Source organism: Zingiber officinale, chromosome 5B, assembly GCF_018446385.1.
Source record: "Zingiber officinale cultivar Zhangliang chromosome 5B, Zo_v1.1, whole genome shotgun sequence".
Lineage (NCBI taxonomy): Eukaryota > Viridiplantae > Streptophyta > Magnoliopsida > Zingiberales > Zingiberaceae > Zingiber > Zingiber officinale.
This window is the reverse complement of record NC_055995.1, coordinates 112,459,881-112,480,600: the sequence shown is the minus strand read 5'-3', so window position 1 is coordinate 112,480,600 and position 20,720 is coordinate 112,459,881. Positions and strand designations below refer to the sequence as shown.

Genomic DNA, 20,720 nt, shown 5'->3' with positions numbered 1-20,720 from the left:
ATACCCTATGTTTTAACTACTGTATCACCCCTGAGAGGGCCACTTGTGGAGTCAATCAAAATCTTAGGTTGGATGACAATGCGTAATTGTTATGAGAAATTATGACGAGTTTAATATTGTTGCCCAATAAAATTTAATTTGAGCAATTATATTGGAAAAATAATGAATTATTTCCCTGTTCTTTTTTTTGGCCTTTTTCTAGTTATAAAATGGGAGTTTAATGTTAGCAAAGAGTAATTAAACGAGAGCCGAATCATTAAGCACTTGAGACTTCTTTAATTTTGCCCAAGAATATTTTTTGAGTCAATTAATTAAATAATATTTAAATTTATAGAAAAATAATATTTGTATTTGTATTTAGCATTAATGCTTATGATTTAGACCAGTTTAATTACATATTCTTTTTGTTATATATATATATATATATATAATGTATTTAATTAATTAATTAAACTAAAGGTCATATAATTGAAGTGATTGTCATATAGCCATAATATAAAGCAATAATACAAAGCAAAGACAATTCTTCTTTTTCCTTTTGCTAGTTGTAAAGTGGTGCATTCACATCATTGAAAGAATCAAACTAACTGTTGATCCATTAAACACTTGAGGAGACATCTTTGGACTAATAATATTGTCTAAATTCACATGAGCTTCATATTTGCTAGTTTTTATAAATGAACCAATCTTTTGATTTTTTTTTTTTCCCTTCATCTTGGTTTTGCTTGCCTTACTTGCTCTGCAAAAACACAAATCTCTTGTTGCTAGCTGTTGTAAGCTAGCTTCTCGGCGTCCATGGCGTTCGCCACAATAAATCTCAACGTAGACGTCAACAGTTGCCTGAGCGGGCTGTGGGCATCACTGCGACTGGGCAGGCCAAAATCTGGCATCCAGAAATTGGAAAAGGAAATGGCAAGATTGAGAAGCAAAAGAGGCGATATCAAGAACAAGATCGGCGAGGCGGAGCGAGAGGGGAAAATTCCTACTGACGAAGTGAACCAGTGGCTACGGGAGGTGGAGGAATTGGAAGGCCAAGTGGCTGATATCAACCAGGATTTCCAAAGCATGAGTGAGTATTCTCCCATACCTTTTTAATTCATACAAGCAAAAACAGATCAAATCAAGGATGTAATAATTTGTCTTATAAATATGCTATAAATTATACCACCTATACCTTAACCAGTGATTACAATGTTTTTAATTATTTGCCGAACACTTTTCTTCATTATATATCTTCCCTGATTTTCACATGGTATCAGAGCCTTGTTACCCTGCCTCACCTAAACACCACCGGCCCTTGATTTCCTTCTCTTCTTCTTTTCCTTTAAGCTGCTCCTTCTTGTTCTATTCGATAAGCTTGTGCCCTCTTCAGAAGCCTTTCCTTCTTTGCAGCTCGATCTTCATGTCTATACTTCACAACCAATTTAAAGATTTGTCGTGAGGTTCCTATCCAAAATCCGCGTACGTAAACTGGTTCAGAGCCGGAAGAACCTTCAGCTGCTGCTCTAGTATCCTTTGCTGTCTCTGGATACAACCGAGGTCGCCTCTCGGCTTTGCAGTAGAAAACGGCGACATCAGCGCCGTTCTCCTCTCCACGTGCGTGACAGCCGCTGCACCTCTACCTGCACACAACAGCGCGACCGCCGCTCGTCCGTCACCTTTGTCTCTGCCCAGCTGGCTATTGCTTCGTCTGATCAGCCGTCGCCGGAGCCCGTCGAAGCTATCTGAGGCCATCGGATCTTGGTTCGTTAATCGCCCATGCTTTCCTTTTCTCACGCTATTTTCTCTTCTCAACTCTTCTCTATTCATATTCCTGCCATGGTTCGTTAATCGCCGCTTCTGTTCCCTATTCTTATCCAATTCCTATTCCTATTCCACAATTTTTTTTCTTTGCCGAAAAAAACCCTTCACCTTAGCAATTCCACCTCAATTTTTTCCCCTTCACAAAAAAGGAACTTAAGAGCTTAAAAGCTTAAGTACTTACAAACTTAGACTTCTTAGAGTAGAACTTGTACCGTGAAGCGGTGTGTGTTCTGCAATGAGCTAACTAGAGGGTTTTATAGAAAAGAGAAGGAGAAGGATAGAGATGAGCTGAGTGCACTTGTGGGCCTCGTCATCACTCATAGGTATCCTTATCTGTTCCTCTTTCTTATCCCTTTACAAGCTTTACAACGCAGCCTATAGTCTTTACAGCTAAGGCTAGATTCTTTTTCATTTGGACAGCTCCCCGAGGCTCAGTCCAATGTGAATTCGAATATGCTTTTATTAAAGCAAATCTACTTTGGATTTTCTTGGGCTCACCACGCTCTGTCTTCTTATGGTGGTGTGTCCACCATGTGCTGGATGGTGTCTTGTAGTTGCAGAAAGGCAGTGAATAAGGACTTCTTTACAACTGAGACGCTGGGTAAGGCATCTTTAAAGTAAAGTCCTTTAGGGTGTTCACTCCTGATGCTAAAGTCTGCTTCTTTGATGTCGTTGATAAGTTTGAGCTCCAGGATGTTGTGGATGAGCTGGTTTGCAACGGTCCTTTCAATGTCGGCCAAGTGTCTTCTGGCATCTTCTTCGAGGATGGTGCACACCCTTGGGCCGTGGCTGGAGGAGACTTCCTTGTACTGAGCCAAAAAGTGATAAGGCTCTTCAAATGTTGGGTTGCTTTGTTGTTGGGCTTGGCTTGCAACTGATGAATTGTTTCCTCCCATTGTTGCATTATCAATTCGTCTTCGTTTGAAATGGTCCATGGTCCTGCAATAAAAGAAACCAAGCGAGATAATGTGTCAGCCAGAGTGTTGTCTTTACCTTCTATGTGCTGAAAGTGGACAGGGATGCCCAGTCCAGTAATGAAGTCCGTAAATGCTATCCAACGGACTCGTGAAGGTTTGTTTTGCGCGGTTTTGTTAAAGAAGCTTATAATTGTCTGGCAATCTGTGCGAATAAGAAGCTCTTCCTTATCAAGATAATATATCTTGAAGCTATTCATGCAATTCATTATGGCATGAATTTCTGCGTCAATAGTGGATTTAAGTGGGGAAAACTTGCCGCTCGCATAAGCACTTATTAATTCCGCAGCCTTGGGATCATATTTTTGAGGTTTCCATTTCAAAACCCCTCCCCATCCTTCCATGCAGCCATCAGACTCAATTATAATATAGCAATTTGCAGGAGGTATTGCTAAATCTGGAAGGTCTTTAATCATGGATTTCACCTTATTAATTAGCGCCCAATCTTGAGAAATTCATATGCTTTTCCCCGTTTGGAGATGTCTTAGAATATAGGGGACCAAGGATTTTTCCCAGATTAGGGATATAAGAGCGGGCATAATTTAAGATCTCCAACCAAGATCTCAACCCTTTGGTGGTCTGCAGCTCTTCATTACTGAAATTAGCTACTTTGGAGATAATATGAGGTTGAAGTTTACTTTTTGAATTTCCAATAGTAGCCCCGAGAAATTCTATAGTCGGGCTGCCAATCTTCATCTTCGTTGGGCTTAATATCAGCCCATTTTTCTGGCATATTTTGAGAAGGGCCTTCAGATGTTCTCGGTGCTCCTCTTCAGTTTCTGAATATACCAAAATATCATCAATGTAAACTGCTATGAATTTTTCAGTACCTTTAAAGCAGTTGTCCATTTTGCGCTGAAAGATTGCAGGAGCATTTTTGAGACCGAAGGGCATAACGAGCCATTCAAAAAGCCCGTCAGGTACCCAGAAAGCTGTCCATGGTACTGAATCAGGATCCATGGCTACTTGATGAAATCCGCTTTTGAGATCAAATTTGGAAAAGATCTTGCTTCTCCCAACCCTATGTATTATAGTATTAATACCTGGGAGGTTATATTGGTCTTTGTGAGTATTGTCATTCAGTCGCTTGTAGTTGAAGACCATTCTTTCCTTTCCCTTAGTTTCCTTCCCTGTTTTGGGGTCCACAATGGTACCTGAGTAGACTATAATTGCAGTAGTTCTGTGACAACTATTGCTTGGTCTGATGACCTTTAAGTCCAGAAGAGACTTGATATGCTTGCGGAAAGAATCTTGCATTTGAGGTGTAACGTGCTTAAGTGGTCGATCCTCAATTATCAGATCTGGATTCTTAATCTCCAGCTTGCAGGTTACTAGATTAGACTCCCAATATTTCATTGGATTGCCCCCAATGTAACCAGTGTTGGTTAATTCTGCAATCAGATCTTGAAGATGCTGTCCAGGTTGCCATAAACATACTTGTTCCTGGATTTGATTATATTCTTCTTCTTCTAGCTCTAGTTCTTCAATAATAGAGGATGTAGGAACAATTTGTTGAGTATGTATAGTTGTAACATTTTTATAAAATGTTACCTCATTTCCCTCTATGCGAACTCCCCCATGCATAGCTCGAATGAAATTGCAACCTAGGATCATAGTAATGTTTCCACCCAATGTGAGTGGGAAAGCATAAGTGTAGGGTATCCTGAATTGATGATCCCCTATCTTCATATTACCGTACCTCAACTTCTTGTTGGCTGTTGTCTTTGAATTGATACCACTGAAATTAACAACAAAAGTATTATCTTCAATGGCAAGAGGAGGTATTGATACCTGATCTATACAGCAGGTGGTAGCGCCGGTGTCAAGGATGGCGTTTACTTTGAAGCTATCTACCCCCGGGATAGAAAGTTCTACCACCAAGTTGAAAAGGCCATTTGTTTTAGGTCTTGGTTGTCTTGCCTCTTCTATAGAGAAGACCTTCTCCTTTCCTGAATCAATCAGAACATGCATTTCTTCTTCAAATATTTCTTCATCTTCTTCTTCAGGATTGAAGGATTTCTTGCCTTTCTCTAATCTTTTTAGGAGATCTTTGTTTTCTAACTCCAGGCGGTCAAGCTTGAGATGAAGTTCTTCATTTTCAGTGTCAGCTTCTAATGTGTTGACCCTATTAATTCTTAGCATTTCTTCTTTTTCAGCAGCAAATTCTTTCTTTAATGTTTCGATCTGAATTTCTGCTAATAATTTGGTGCTGACAACTTCCTGCTTCAGTCTTTCAATTTTCGCTACTGACCATGCAATATAGTTTTGCTGTTCTTGAATTAATGTAGTAGGGGAAAAAGGAACTGGTACTGACCTTTCCACGGGTATACTCATGTCGAAGTAATTTCTTGTACACATAGCACATGAGGTTATATGGCAAGTACTGCAGTGCATACGGTGCCTTTGCATAGTCTCCCTCTTGCAACACGTACATTTTTGGTAGGGAGGTGCTATCTCTCCATTAATTTCCCATATGTGATTGCAGTCATGCTGTACCTTTGATATTTTCACCATAGGTTGCCACCCTTCTGTCTTTCCTATCATATAGGAGTTTGTCTGTTCTATAAAAACAAATAGAAATTCTTGGTTAAGAACAGTATTCACCTGGTGGTCTTCCCCTTCTGATATACTAAATATAGCATCTGAGGGCTCGTCTCCTTCTTGTACAGACAGGATTTCATAGTCATCAGGGATTTCCAATCCTTCAAAAAGAGCCACTCTTTTCGTGTTCTTGAATTCTTTGGGGCAATCTCGTGCGAAATGACCTTCTTCGCCACAAAGGAAACACTTGCATTTCTTATTTCGTAGTAGATGCTTCTTTTTCTCTACTCGTGCATGTGTTTGGTGAGGCTTGCCCTTATACGTAGTGGACTTTCTGAGTCCATACTTCTTCTTTGGGTCTTTATAATATCCCGGAATGGGCATTTGATTGCAGAAAGATAAGTCTTTGAGGGATCTGTTAAAGGCTGCCTTCTTGCATTCTTCCTCTAAGTATTTGTAGGTGAATATTACCCTGGGATGTACACCCATGGTATTGCCCTGGTATTTTTCTTCAAATGCTGTTTTAATACAACGACCCAATTCTCCAGGAAGTTTTAGCCAGAATTTTTCAGATAGTTCTGGTCCAGTGAATAATCTCCCTGTTTTTGAAGCAAGCTGCATATAATCAGTTAGAAATGGAATAAGATCTTTTACCTGCTGACAACTAAGTCTCTCCAGATCTCTATATGCCCTATCTTGCATGTCGGTTGATCCTTGAAATGGATCTTCTAGTAAGAATACCCTTCTTATTTGAGAAATTATATTTTGGGTACCATTTCTTCCGTCACTGGAATTGATTAACTCCTGATATTCATTTGGATAAGCCATACGCCACTGTATCCAAGTTAATCTTTCTGTTTCTCCAAGCAAATTCTCAATATAGTCAGCCTTATCTTGAGTGTCTGTGAAATTCTGTAAAGCTACTACATTCTTGGTAACTGCTTCCCACCTTAAGAAAACATCTTCTATACTGTGTAACTGGGGTGAGAGTGTAAGAATTGCTCCAGTTTGTTGGTGAGCTGTTGGTAAATTCCACCATTCAGACTGGTCATTATGCTTGAATTTTGGCTTGGTTGTGGGTGGAACTGCAATACTTACAGGCTCATCTTTTGGAGCACGATTTGGGGGGTAACCAACAGGATTCATTGTAGTATCAGCAGGTGGTCTATATGCAGATTCTGCTTGAGAATAAATTTGCTCCTGTAGCTGCTGTAATCGTGGGTAATTAGAGACCCAGTCTTCTGCTGGTTTCGGAACATCACTAGTACTGCCGGCTGCTATTATCTCTACCCCACCATCTTCCGCGAATGGATTAATAAATTCATCATCAGAAGTTGGATAATGAGGTGAATCCTGCAAAGCTAGATATTGCAGATAATCAAGATAGTCATCATCAGTAGTGTTTACTTCTTTAAGCATACACAAAAACTGTGTTGGTTTTGATGAATCTTGTGAAGATGATAGTATGGCATCAAGTTCTGCTTATAACTGTGTTGGAGGAACGAAGCTTTGCTATCACGCATCGGCAATTAAGAAGCTCAAGGGAATATAGACGGCAGTTACAAGCAGAACTTGATGCCATACTATCATCTTCACAAGATTCATCAAAACCAACACAGTTTTTGTGTATGCTTAAAGAAGTAAACACTACTGATGATGACTATCTTGATTATCTGCAATATCTAGCTTTGCAGGATTCACCTCATTATCCAACTTCTGATGATGAATTTATCAATCCATTCGCGGAAGATGGTGGGGTAGAGATAATAGCAGCCGGCAGTACTAGTGATGTTCCGAAACCAGCAAAAGACTGGGTCTCTGATTACCCACGATTACAGCAGCTACAGGAGCAAATTTATTCTCAAGCAGAATCTGCATATAGACCACCTGCTGATACTACAATGAATCCCGTTGGTTACCCCCCAAATCGTGCTCCAAAAGATGAGCCTGTAAGTATGGCAGTTCCACCCACAAGCAAGCCAAAATTCAAGCATAATGACCAGTCTGAATGGTGGAATTTACCAACAGCTCACCAACAAACTGGGGCAATTCTTACACTCCCACCCCAGTTACACAGAATAGAAGATGTTTTCTTAAGGTGGGAAGCAGTTACCAAGAATGTAGTAGCTTTACAGAATTTCACAGACACTCAAGATAAGGCTGACTATATTGAGAATTTGCTTGGAGAAACAGAAAAATTAACTTGGATACAGTGGCGTATGGCTTATCCAAATGAATATCAGGAGTTAATCAATTCCAGTGACGGAAGAAATGGTACCCAAAATATAATTTCTCAGATAAGAAGGGTATTCTTACTAGAAGATCCATTTCAAGGATCAACCGACATGCAAGATAGGGCATATAGAGATCTGGAGAGACTTAGTTGTCAGCAGGTAAAAGATCTTATTCCATTTCTAACTGATTATATGCATCTTGCTTCAAAAACAGGGAGATTATTCACTGGACCAGAACTATCTGAAAAATTCTGGCTAAAACTTCCTGGAGAATTGGGTCGTTGTATTAAAACATCATTTGAAGAAAAATACCTGGGCAATGCCATGGGTGTACATCCCAGGGTAATATTCACCTACAAATACTTAGAGGAAGAATGCAAGAAGGCAGCCTTTAGCAGATCCCTCAAAGACTTATCTTTCTACAATCAAATGCCCATTCCGGGATATTATAAAGACCCAAAGAAGAAGTATGCACTCAGAAAGTCCACTACGTATAAGGGCAAGCCTCACCAAACACATGCACGAGTAGAGAAAAAGAAGCATCTACTACGAAATAAGAAATGCAAGTGTTTCCTTTGTGGCGAAGAAGGTCATTTCGCACGAGATTGCCCCAAAGAATTCAAGAACACGAAAAGAGTGGCTCTTTTTGAAGGATTGGAAATCCCTGATGACTATGAAATCCTGTCTGTACAAGAAGGAGACGAGCCCTCAGATGCTATATTTAGTATATCAGAAGGGGAAGACCACCAGGTGAATACTGTTCTTAACCAAGAATTTCTATTTGTTTTTATAGAACAGACAAACTCCTATATGATAGGAAAGACAGAAGGGTGGCAACCTATGGTGAAAATATCAAAGGTACAGCATGACTGCAATCACATATGGGAAATTAATGGAGAGATAGCACCTCCCTACCAAAAATGTACGTGTTGCAAGAGGGAGACTATGCAAAGGCACCGTATGCACTGCAGTACTTGCCATATAACCTCATGTGCTATGTGTACAAGAAATTACTTCGACATGAGTATACCCGTGGAAAGGTCAGTACCAGTTCCTTTTTCCCCTACTACATTAATTCAAGAACAGCAAAACTATATTGCATGGTCAGTAGCGAAAATTGAAAGACTGAAGCAGGAAGTTGTCAGCACCAAATTATTAGCAGAAATTCAGATCGAAACATTAAAGAAAGAATTTGCTGCTGAAAAAGAAGAAATGCTAAGAATTAATAGGGTCAACACATTAGAAGCTGACACTGAAAATGAAGAACTTCATCTCAAGCTTGACCGCCTGGAGTTAGAAAACAAAGATCTCCTAAAAAGATTAGAGAAAGGCAAGAAATCCTTCAATCCTGAAGAAGAAGATGAAGAAATATTTGAAGAAGAAATACATGTTCTGATTGATTCAGGAAAGGAGAAGGTCTTCTCTATAGAAGAGGCAAGACAACCAAGACCTAAAACAAATGGCCTTTTCAACTTGGTGGTAGAACTTTCTATCCCGGGGGTAGATAGCTTCAAAGTAAACGCCATCCTTGACACCGGCGCTACCACCTGCTGTATAGATCAGGTATCAATACCTCCTCTTGCCATTGAAGATAATACTTTTGTTGTTAATTTCAGTGGTATCAATTCAAAGACAACAGCCAACAAGAAGTTGAGGTACGGTAATATGAAGATAGGGGATCATCAATTCAGGATACCCTACACTTATGCTTTCCCACTCACATTGGGTGGAAACATTACTATGATCCTAGGTTGCAATTTCATTCGAGCTATGCATGGGGGAGTTCGCATAGAGGGAAATGAGGTAACATTTTATAAAAATGTTACAACTATACATACTCAACAAATTGTTCCTACAGCCTCTATTATTGAAGAACTAGAGCTAGAAGAAGAAGAATTTAATCAAATCCAAGAACAAGTATGTTTATGGCAACCTGGACAGCATCTTCAAGACCTGATTGCAGAATTAACCAACACTGGTTACATTGGGGACAACCCAATGAAATATTGGGAGTCTAATTTAGTAACCTGCAAGCTGGAGATTAAGAATCCAGATCTGATAATTGAGGATCGACCACTTAAGCATGTTACACCTCAAATGCAAGATTCTTTCCGCAAGCATATCAAGTCTCTGCTGGACTTAAAGGTAATCAGACCGAGCAATAGTCGTCACAGAACTACTGCAATTATAGTCTACTCAGGTACCACTGTGGACCCTAAAACAGGAAAGGAAACTAAGGGAAAGGAAAGAATGGTCTTCAACTACAAGCGACTGAATGACAATACTCACAAAGACCAATATAGCCTCCCAGGTATTAATACTATAATACATAGAGTTGGGAGAAGCAAGATCTTTTCCAAATTTGATCTCAAAAGCGGGTTTCATCAAGTAGCCATGGATCCTGATTCAGTGCCATGGACAACTTTCTGGGTACCTGACGGGCTTTTTGAATGGCTCGTTATGCCCTTCGGTCTCAAAAATGCTCCTGCAATCTTTCAGCGCAAAATGGACAACTGCTTTAAAGGTACTGAAAAATTCATAGCAGTTTACATTGATGATATTTTGGTATATTCAGAAACTGAAGAGGAGCACCGAGAACATCTGAAGGCCCTTCTCAAAATATGCCAGAAAAATGGGCTGATATTAAGCCCAACGAAGATGAAGATTGGCAGCCCGACTATAGAATTTCTAGGGGCTACTATTGGAAATTCAAAAATTAAACTTCAACCTCATATTATCTCCAAAGTAGCTAATTTCAGTAATGAAGAGCTGCAGACCACCAAAGGGTTGAGATCTTGGTTGGGGATCTTAAATTATGCCCGCTCTTATATCCCTAATCTGGGAAAAATCCTTAGTCCCCTATATTCTAAGACATCTCCAAACGGGGAGAAGCGCATGAATTCTCAAGATTGGGCGCTAGTTAATAAGGTGAAATCCATGATTAAAGACCTTCCAGATTTAGCAATACCTCCTGCAAATTGCTATGTTATAATTGAGTCTGACGGCTGCATGGAAGGATGGGGAGGAGTTTTGAAATGGAAATCTCAAAAATATGATCCAAAGTCGGCAGAATTAATAAGTGCTTATGCAAGTGGCAAGTTTTCCCCACTTAAATCCACTATTGACGCGGAAATTCATGCCATAATGAATTGCATGAATAGCTTCAAGATATATTATCTTGATAAGGAAGAGCTTCTTATTCGCACTGATTGCCAGGCAATTATAAGCTTCTTTAACCAAACCGCGCAAAACAAACCTTCACGAGTCCGTTGGATAGCATTTACGGACTTCATTACTGGACTGGGCATCCCTGTCCACTTTCAGCACATAGAAGGTAAAGACAACACCCTGGATGACACATTATCTCGCTTGGTTTCTTTTATTGCAGGCCCATGGACCATTTCAAACGAAGACGAATTGATAATGCAACAATGGGAGGAAACAATTCATCAGTTGCAAGCCAAGCCCAATAACAAAGCTACCCAACATTTGAAGAGCCTTATCACTTTTTGGCTCAGTACAAAGAAGTCTCCTCCAGCCACGGCCCAAGGGTGTGCACCATCCTCGAAGAAGATGCCAGAAGACACTTGGCCGACATCGAAAGGACCGTTGCAAACCAGCTCATCCACAACATCCTGGAGCTCAAACTTATCCACGACATCAAAGAAGCAGACTTTAGCATCAGGAGTGAACACCCTAAAGGACTTTACTTTAAAGATGTCTTACCCAGCGTCTCAGCTGTAAAGAAGTCCTTATTCACCGCCTTTCTGCAACTACAAGACACCATCCAACACATGGTGGACACACCACCATAAGAAGACAGAGCGTGGTGAGCCCAAGAAAATCCAAAGTAGATTTGCTTTAATAAAAGCATATTCGAATTCACATTGGACTGAGCCTCGGGGAGCCGTCCAAATGAAAAAGAATCTAGCCTTAGCTGTAAAGACTATAGGCTGCGTTGTAAAGCTTGTAAAGGGATAAGAAAGAGGAACAGATAAGGATACCTATGAGTGATGACGAGGCCCACAAGTGCACTCAGCTCATCTCTATCCTTCTCCTTCTCTTTTCTATAAAACCCTCTAGTTAGCTCATTGCAGAACACACACCGCTTCACGGTACAAGTTCTACTCTGAGAAGTCTAAGTTTGTAAGTCCTTAAGCTTTTAAGCTCTTAAGTTCCTTTTCTTGTAATTTAGTCCTGTACTTTTCTCTTTGGTACATTATCTAAGTTATTTGAAAAGAAGACGTTTCCGCGACTTTTTGGTATCACTCATTTTCACATTTTTTTTTCTTTTTATTTTACTATGTCAAATAATCACATCATGGCCAAAGATAAACTTCAGAACAATATTAAATCTATTATATCATTGGATATATTGAAAATCAATACTCTAAAGATTTGATTAGTCATATATTCGGATCAAATGTTAAATTTATCTTAGAATCAGACATATTAGTATTCAATATTATAAACGATTTGACTCAAATTTCATTGATGGTTCTATAGATTCAAGACAACCAACTGCTTTATAAGTCCATCCTAAAGCCCTCTCATCTGTGCCTATTCATAGTAAACCCCAGAGTCTTTATTTACGGAATGGTATATTGGCACTGAAACAACTTAGCATGTCACATTAGATTATACTATCTTTAGAGACGCAATGTCATATTATGACTTAGATACAGTTCAAGTAGATGATGATTTAGGTTTACAAATTGCTAATCTTGAAAACACATATATTCATTTATTCAATCATACTGTTCACATGCGCAATGTCTTTCATATTCCGTCTATTATTAAAAATTTACTTTTTACACGTCAATTTTGTCTTAATAACAATGTCATTTTTAAGTTTCATTATAATCATTATCTTATAAAAGATAGAGGAACAAATACTATTATGTTTTATAGGAAAATAAAAAATGACATTATCTTCAAAGTTCTTCAATCAAAGTTTTTGTTGGTGAACGCACAAATAAATCAGTTTAGCATGCTCGACTTGATCATCATTTTCTTCGTATTGTTTAGTCAATCATCAATACATATAATTTACCTACTTCCTTATTTCCTCTCCATCTCATTCATGTAGGGTATGCATGGAATCTAAAAGTCATAAGTTACCTTTCTCCTTATCCGATGATGTTTTTAATTTTCCACTTGAAATAATTCATTCTGATGTTTGGGCCTCTGCACATATTTTATATAGCCAAGATTTTTGACAATTTACCAAAGGACGTATGTAGATTTCTAAATTTATCAAAAGGTGCGTGCTACTTTGGTATTTACCAAAGAACGCACATTTTTAAATGCATTTTTCATTTTATCCTACTGACAAATCTGACTTTTTTCTTTTCTCTATCGTTTCTCACTCTCTCGTCTATTTCCTCTCTCCTATGCATTCAACCAATCTTATTTTTTCTCTCCTCTCTTCTCTTTCCTCTATTTTATTTTGCATGTGTGCATGCATAACATAGGTATGATATACAAATCATATTAGGCTCACGACGTTTAGAGTTTAGTTGATTTTTTTAATAATATTTTAATACATTTGTAGAAGTTGAAATAATTAATAAATAGTATATTTAAACTCTTTACAACCCTAGAAATCGACAAAAACTGATCGATTATTTATTTTGGCTTGTAAGGAGGTGTAAAATTGTAATAATAATCAATAGACAAAAATCCTCATGTGTGGGCCTGATATGAATCATATCAGACCCAACGTAGAGGTTTTTCTACCGATTCTTTCTTATTATATTTTAACACCTTATGGAAGTCAAAATAAATAATGGAAAGCATATTTGAACTTCTTACAACATCAGAAATCCATAAGAACTGAAATGGGTGCAATCAGAGCTCTCTAGGCCCATAAGTGGATTTTGGTCAAAACTCATTAATGGATCTAGAGAGCCCCGATTACGTCCATTTCAGTTCCTATGAATTTCTAATGCTGCAAGGAGTTCAAATATAGTATCCATTATTTATTTTAACTTCTAACATATGTTAAAATATAATAATAAAAAATAGGAAAAATCCCCATATGATATAATTCATATCAGGCACATGTTGAGCCTGATATAATTTTATATCAGACCCAACATGGGGCTAATAAATTTTAAAAGTGGTAATCTAAGAAAACCTACGATTAAAGGTTTTAGTTTAGAAGATGACATGCTTATGCATGGATATTGGGCAAAGGAACCCACAGCTGATACCATTCTTTCGTTCTTCAGGATCCTTGCATTGTGTCACAGTGCAATTCCTGAACTCGATGAGAAATTGGTAGCTTTACTTATGAAGCAGAATCACCAGATGAAGTTGCATTTCTTGTTGCAGCCATGGAATTTAGCTTTGAGTTTTGTAAGAGGACTCAATCTAGTATATTCATTAGGGAGAAATATTCATTTTTTGAATATCTTATTGAGAGGTAACAATTCAGTTTGTATGTTTTAATCAACAAGTCTTATTTTTTATGAAGATCTTAGCGACTTGATATTTTATTCTGACAAAGAAATTTCAAGATTTTCAATCCGTTGGAATTCAACAACAAAAGGAAGAGAATGTCTGTAATTGTGTATGGTGCAAGTGGAAAAAAATTTCTTTTTTGCAAAGGTGCTGATAGGTATATCTAACTTTTATACAAAGGATTTTTTTTTGTGACTGGAGATATAGTTTGTGTAAATTATGTCTTTAGTCTGATCTGAAATCACATCATATAGGTGGTAAATATGAATCACATCTTAAAATTTAATCAGGAAGAATCGACAAATCTCAATGCATGAGTCTGATATGAATCATATCAGACCCAATGTATGCCTGATATGGAATCATATTAGGCCTAATGTATGTGGATTTTTGTTGTTTCTTTCTTATTATATTTTAATACATTCTAAAAGTCAAAATAAATAATGGATAATATATTTGAACTCCTTATAACATCGGAAATCTACAGGAATTGAAATAAGAGCAATCAGAACTCTTTAGGTCCATCAATGAGTTTTGGTCAAAATCCACTGATGAACCTAGAGAGCTCTGATTGTGCTCATTTCAGTTCTTGTAGATTTCTAATATTGCAAGGAGTTCAAACATCCATCTATTATTTATTTTGACTTCTGTTAAAATATAATAAAAAATAATCGACAAAAAAACCTCCTTAAGTTTGATATGATTCATATCAGACCCACGCTAGTTTATTATGGTGTTAAGGGGATTAATGGAATTATGATATTAAAGGGTTATTTCAATTTAATTAATTTAATTAAATAATCTAACTAATCTAATTAACCTAATTAACTAAACTACCCTAATTAATCTAAGGATTCTAATTAATTCAATTTAATTAATCTAAATAATCTAACTAATCTAATTTAACTCATTAATTTGTAATTAATCTAATTAATTTAATTATTCAAATTAGGCTAACTAATCTAATTAATTCAATTTATTTAATCTAATTAATCGAATTAGACTAACTAATCTAATCCATATAATTACCTTAAATAACCTAATTAATCTAATTAATTTAATATAATTAATCTAATTAACCGACTTAACATAACTAATCTAATTAACCTAATCAATCTAACTATTTTAATTAATCTAATTCAATTATTCTAATTAACCAAATTAAACTTAGCATTTAACCTATCTAATTAAATGAATTAACCTAGCTAATCTAATTAATTGAAGTAAACTAACTAATCTAAATGATCTAATTAATTCTATTTAATTAATCTAATTATTATATTATTTGAATTAAATTAATTAGTTGGCTTAGATCAGTTAAATTAAATTAATTAGATTAGTTAAATTGAACCCTAATCTATACTATATACCCTATATACTTTATTTTATATCATGCCTATGCCTATGTTGGGTTTCATATCATGCTCAACGTAGAGGTTTTTATTGATTTTTCTTTATTATATTTTAACTCATCCGAGTAGCCAAAATAAATAATGGAAAGTATATTTGAATTAATTACAACCTCAAAAATAGGAACTGAAATAGGTGCAATTGGAGCTCTCAAAGTCCATTAGTGGGTTTTGATCGAAATCCACTGATGGACATAGAGAGCTCCGATTGCATGCGTTTCAGTTCATGTACATTTTGATATTGCAAGGAGTTCAAATATACTATCTATTATTTATTTTGGCTTCCAGAAGATGTTAAGATATAATAAGAAATAATTGGTAAAAATCCTCTTACGTTGGGTCTAAAATGAATCATATAAAGCCTACGTTAGGCCTGATATGATTGATATTAGGCTCACACATGAGAATTTTTGTCGATTCTTCTTGATTAAATTTTAAGACCTTCCAGAAGCCAAAATATGATGTTGCTCAATAAAAATATATTTTTTTAAATCAAATATCAGTAACAATTTAATTCATATTTACCACCTACATCAGTGATTTCAGATATGACTAAAAACATAATTCACACAAACTACAATTCTAGTCACAAAAAAATCTTGTATAAAAGTTTCGATTGCGCTCATTTCAGTTCTTGTGGATTTATGATGTTGTAAGGAGTTACATATACTATCCATTATTTATTTTAACACTTCTAGACGGTGTTAAAATATAGTAAGAAAGAATTAGTAAAAAAACTTCCATATTGAGCTTGATATGAATCATATCAGCCCATGCATTAGAATTTTTGTCAATTCTTCATTATTACAATTTTACACCTCCTTGGAAGTCCAAATAAATAATTGATCAGTTGTATCGATTTCTGACGGTTGTAAAGAGTTCAAATATGCTATTTATTAATTATTTCGACTTATCAAAATATATTAAAATGTTATCAAAAAATTAACTAAACTCTAAATATTGTAGGTCTGATATGATATATATGTATATCAGACCTATGTTATGCATGCACGCATGTAAAAAAATAAAAGAAAAAAGAAGAAAAGAGAGGAAAAATAAGATTGATTGCATGCATAAGAGAGAGAAAATAGAGAAGAGAGTGAAAAACGACATAATTATCATATGAATAAAATATAAAATATATTTAAAAATACACGTTCTTTGTAAATATTAAAATAACATATATTTTTGATAAATTTAAAATAAATTACCATGATATTTCTAATATTATATAACCTTTATTGAAATATTACGTCTTGAATCTTGATATAATCCAGACATATTGAACAATTATCTTTTACAAGCTCCTGCTCCTGCTCCTGCTCCTGCTCCTTCTCTTTCTCTAAGAAAGAGAGAGAATATAAGTTGTTGTTTCCATCTCCTGCTTTGTTTCGTTAGGTTGCTTCAGTTGCAATTGCTTTAATCAAACTGGCTGCACGTCGAGTCAAACACAGCTAGCAGGAGATCAGATCCCTATCAGAGAGTCATCAAACTGCTGCTCCATCATCCGAAAAGTGGCGAAGAAGCTCGGCGAGGCTAATGAATTGATGAGCCGAGCTGGCGCACTGGATCCGATTGCCACAGTTGCGCTTCCAGAACCCACCGTGATGCTTTCCATGTCACACCGACCGCCTGTTGGGATTGAGTCGTATGTGAAGGAGACCGTGGGCTACATCGATGGTGGAAAAGACATCATAGGCATCTACGGAATGGGTGGTGTCGGTAAGACCACCAAGAGCATCCAGAGATACTATTCTAATCATAGATTATTTGATCTTGTCATTTGGGTTGTGGCCTCCAAAGACTGCCAATTGAAAAAGCTTCAAATGGATATTGCTAAGAGTCTAGAACTGAACACGCTGCAGAAGAGTGACGATGAACCAACTTGCGGTGACAAGCTGTTTAAGTACTTGAAGAACCGGAACTGTTTGTTGCTTCTGGATGACATTTGGGAACATCTGGATCTTCAACTGTTGGGGATGGCACACTCAGCTACTAAGCAAGGCCAGCAGCAGCAGCAACAGCAGCAGCCGCGCAAAGCCGTGGTGTTCACGCGAGACATTGTGTGGGCGAATGAAAGCAGAAAAGAAGATCAAAGTCAAATGCCTGGATCCAAATCAAGCATGGCAACTCTTTAAGGAGAATAGCGACGAGGATGTTCTCAGCTCAGATAGAGGAATCAATTCCTGTGCTCAAGACCTTGCTAAAGAATGTGCAGGTCTTCCGCTCGCTCTTATCACCGTCGCCCGGGCCATGTCAGGGAAAAAGTCTTGGGAAGTTTGGAAGGACGCTCTCCATCAAATAAGGGATGAACATGAGTGGACAACCGTATGCCTTCCTGAAGATTCAATTGTAATGTATAAAGCCTTCAAGCTGAGCTACGACAGTTTAGAAAATGACTCGATAAAAGAATGCCTTTTGTGTTGCGCTTTGTGGCCTGAGGATTATGAGATCCACAAATTTAAGGAGTTGATACCATGTTGGATAGGTTGTGGCATAATCTGTGAATTTAATGTAATCAATGAAGCTTTTGCCAAAGGATGCTCCTATTTGGAAACTCTCATGGCTGCATCCTTGCTAGAGCGCTCCTCTAGACCACATAATTATTACGAGGCTGATCATGTGAAGATGCATGATATCATCCGAGACATGGCGCTATTGATGGTCTCTGAGTTAAAGGGGAACGAAAGGAAATGGATTGTGAAAGCTGGAATTGGTTTGCATAATTTGCCTAGACAAGAGGAATGGCAGGAGGCAGAGCGAGCATCATTCATGAAGAACCGCATTCTATCTTTACCAGAGTACAAAGCTTCAACTTTTTCAGAACTTTCTATATTGATTCTCCAATACAATCACCTGACAACAATTCCTCCGAGTTTGTCCGCAAGCATGCCTCGTTTAACATACTTGGATCTCTCCAACTGTGATATAAACGAGCTTCCAACGGAGATTGGTAGCTTAACTGAACTTCAATATTTAAACCTGTCCTATACTGCCGCTCGAATTTGGTTGCCTCGGCAAATTGAAGTACTTGCTTCTAAGGGATACTTATTTGAAGACAGTACCCAATGGGATAATTTCCAATTTACCAATGCTCAAGTGGTTGGACATAACACAACAATTTCCTGTGTGTGAGCAATGGTGGGATGAGTTGGTACGTTTCAAAGGACGCCACCAATTAAGTCTGGGAATTGCCATTTATGCAAGTAACCTCGAAAGTCTGAACGTGTTACCAAATGTTTCCGTATGGAACCTCACTATGAGCGGATTAAGTTCAGAATTCCAGATGTTACAATGGAGTCACAGATTAAGTGACAACCTCGAGTGTCTAACTATTGCAAATGTCCGGGGAGACAAATTAATGATGAATGCAAGCGTGGACTGTGAATCGAGTTTCAGATGTTTGAAGACTCTCATTTTTGATAGAATAGAAGAACTGGAAAAAAATTGGTTGAATGGAGTTGGGTTCAACAACCTCCGCGACCTGTACATCAATTGTTGTTACAAGTTGAAAAATGTTTCTTGGGTTCTCCAGCTCCCATGCCTTAATCTTCTAGACATATCAGATTGTTGGGAAATGGAGGAACTAATAAGTAATATTGGGAACTCCAATTCTAACTTTGGCATCAAGATGCTGACTTTGTGTCACATGAAAAAGCTGCATCGCATTGCACACCAACCGCTCTGTTTTTCCTACTTGGAATATATGCGTGTGCATGATTGCCCAAGGCTCCAAAAATTACCATTTGGGGTTGAAATATTGAAAAGCAGATTAAAAGAGATTGAAGGTGATCGAACTTGGTGGGACAACTTGGATTGGGATGATGAGAGCACTAAAGATTCCCTCACCCCTTATTTTAGGTAATACCCATTTCTGATATGTATTTTTGTATCAAATTATTTATTATCTACTCTGTCAATAGGAAAGAAATGAACATTCGAAAATGATTTAGCATTTTATGCAATATGTAAAATTGTATAATCTTTCTGTTCGTATCTGTACACTGTACAGGGAGTGATTTCACAAGCTCAATGATTGTGTGACCTTAAAGACAAAACTTGAATCTCTCGGCTCGGATTGATGATCAATTTCAAGAAGAAGCTTGGGCCTTTGGGGCATGGATATGTTCGCTATTTTGTCTTCTTTAATTTAGCTTGTGTGAGATTGGTTGATTGGGTTTTCAATAACAGTCATGCTATTTTTTGCTTTCATAATATTTTTGTCTGATTATTCTTACTTTTGTATGAATAAATTTATTTTCTTCTGTTGATTTTAACTATGGGATAAACACATATACGAAGTCTCCTTTATTAGAGATGACACATATAATTGATTTTAATGCAGTTTAATTTCGTATAATATACAAATTTTACACGGTTTAAGTAAGATACTATATAATTTTTTTTCACAGGTGAAAAAAAAATCCTTAATTATCGAATTCAGATCCTATATTCTGAAATCATATATCCCCTTATGTTCTGCTCATCAATCAGACGGACCAAATCACATCTCAAAGATGTTGCACACATCTCAAGGATGTCATGATCATTTGATCGGCAAAGGGATACGAGGACATATAATTTCATGATCGTCTGACCGTATGATGTTATGATCATCAAAATTACAAGTTAAGAACTAACGTAGATCTTTTGTCAACTACATCAAAATAATTAGTTGAACTCGAACTCAATTTCAATCTACTCCTTTAATGCTCAACAATCTAATTTAAAAAAATTATTGAAAATTTCATAAATCTTAAGAAAACCATAAAATTTTATAGAGTCAGTTAATCAGCTAGAATTTATCGTGGAAAAAACTTAGGAAAGAAATGCATCATATTTTTTTAAAAAATGATAGTAAATTGAAAATGCTTTAAAAACTTAGTAGTTAGTATCTATAAGGTGTATTTCCCTTTTTTTTTTTTTTTTTTTGACAAGTAAATGTATGTTAATCATAAAAACATATAATTTTTGCAATATGGTAACACAAATCAAACATTTTCAAAATTTTAGATTGAAATCTATATGTATACTTAAAACTGCTATATAAGAATAAATCAGCATATAACAAATATGTTATAAATGTTCTAATCAAGTAAGAAATTGTAGCATACAATTTTTCTGTAATAGGATTTGTTACCTTATTAGTGGCCTCATCTGAATCACTAATTTGACTTGAGGCAGAGTTGTAATCTACTCATCTCACGTTGAGTTTTCTTCTTTTTCTTCTTCTTCTTGTTCTTGTCGGGGTTTTTTTCCTTTAGAAGTGGATATTCCGATTTGAAATGCCCCTT

General features: G+C 36.8%; 3 protein-coding genes across 3 annotated transcripts; 2 read left to right on the top strand and 1 right to left on the bottom strand.

Annotated features, from left to right (window-relative positions):
- The first annotated feature begins 592 nt into the window (after positions 1–592).
- Positions 593–19,703, top strand: LOC121985375 (putative disease resistance protein At5g05400). The gene is made up of 3 exons (XM_042538793.1): positions 593–1,069; positions 16,825–19,287; positions 19,439–19,703. Exons 1-2 carry the CDS (start codon positions 796–798, stop codon positions 17,562–17,564), a joined length of 1,014 nt encoding a protein of 337 aa, XP_042394727.1. The 5' UTR covers positions 593–795; the 3' UTR covers positions 17,565–19,287; positions 19,439–19,703.
- Positions 1,110–1,843, bottom strand: LOC121985376. The gene is made up of 2 exons (XM_042538794.1): positions 1,492–1,843; positions 1,110–1,406 (listed from the first exon to the last, which is right to left on the bottom strand). Exons 1-2 carry the CDS (start codon positions 1,807–1,809, stop codon positions 1,401–1,403), a joined length of 324 nt encoding a protein of 107 aa, XP_042394728.1. The 5' UTR covers positions 1,810–1,843; the 3' UTR covers positions 1,110–1,400.
- LOC121986922 (disease resistance protein UNI-like) lies at positions 17,680–19,291 on the top strand. Its single transcript, XM_042540846.1, has 2 exons — positions 17,680–18,379; positions 18,489–19,291. Exons 1-2 carry the CDS (start codon positions 17,680–17,682, stop codon positions 19,289–19,291), a joined length of 1,503 nt encoding a protein of 500 aa, XP_042396780.1.
- Positions 19,704–20,720: the final 1,017 nt, after the last annotated feature.

Bases quoted from the DNA above. Each gene is read 5' to 3' on its own strand.
- LOC121985375 (XM_042538793.1), top strand. From the start codon at position 796: ATGGCGTTCGCCACAATAAATCTCAACGTAGACGTCAACAGTTGCCTG. The intron at 1,070-16,824 runs GTGAGTATTCTC...TTGTTTCGTTAG, and splicing joins CCAGGATTTCCAAAGCATGA to GTTGCTTCAGTTGCAATTGC.
- LOC121985376 (XM_042538794.1), bottom strand. From the start codon at position 1,809: ATGAATAGAGAAGAGTTGAGAAGAGAAAATAGCGTGAGAAAAGGAAAG.
- LOC121986922 (XM_042540846.1), top strand. From the start codon at position 17,680: ATGTCAGGGAAAAAGTCTTGGGAAGTTTGGAAGGACGCTCTCCATCAA. The intron at 18,380-18,488 runs GTAGCTTAACTG...ATTTGAAGACAG, and splicing joins CGAGCTTCCAACGGAGATTG to TACCCAATGGGATAATTTCC.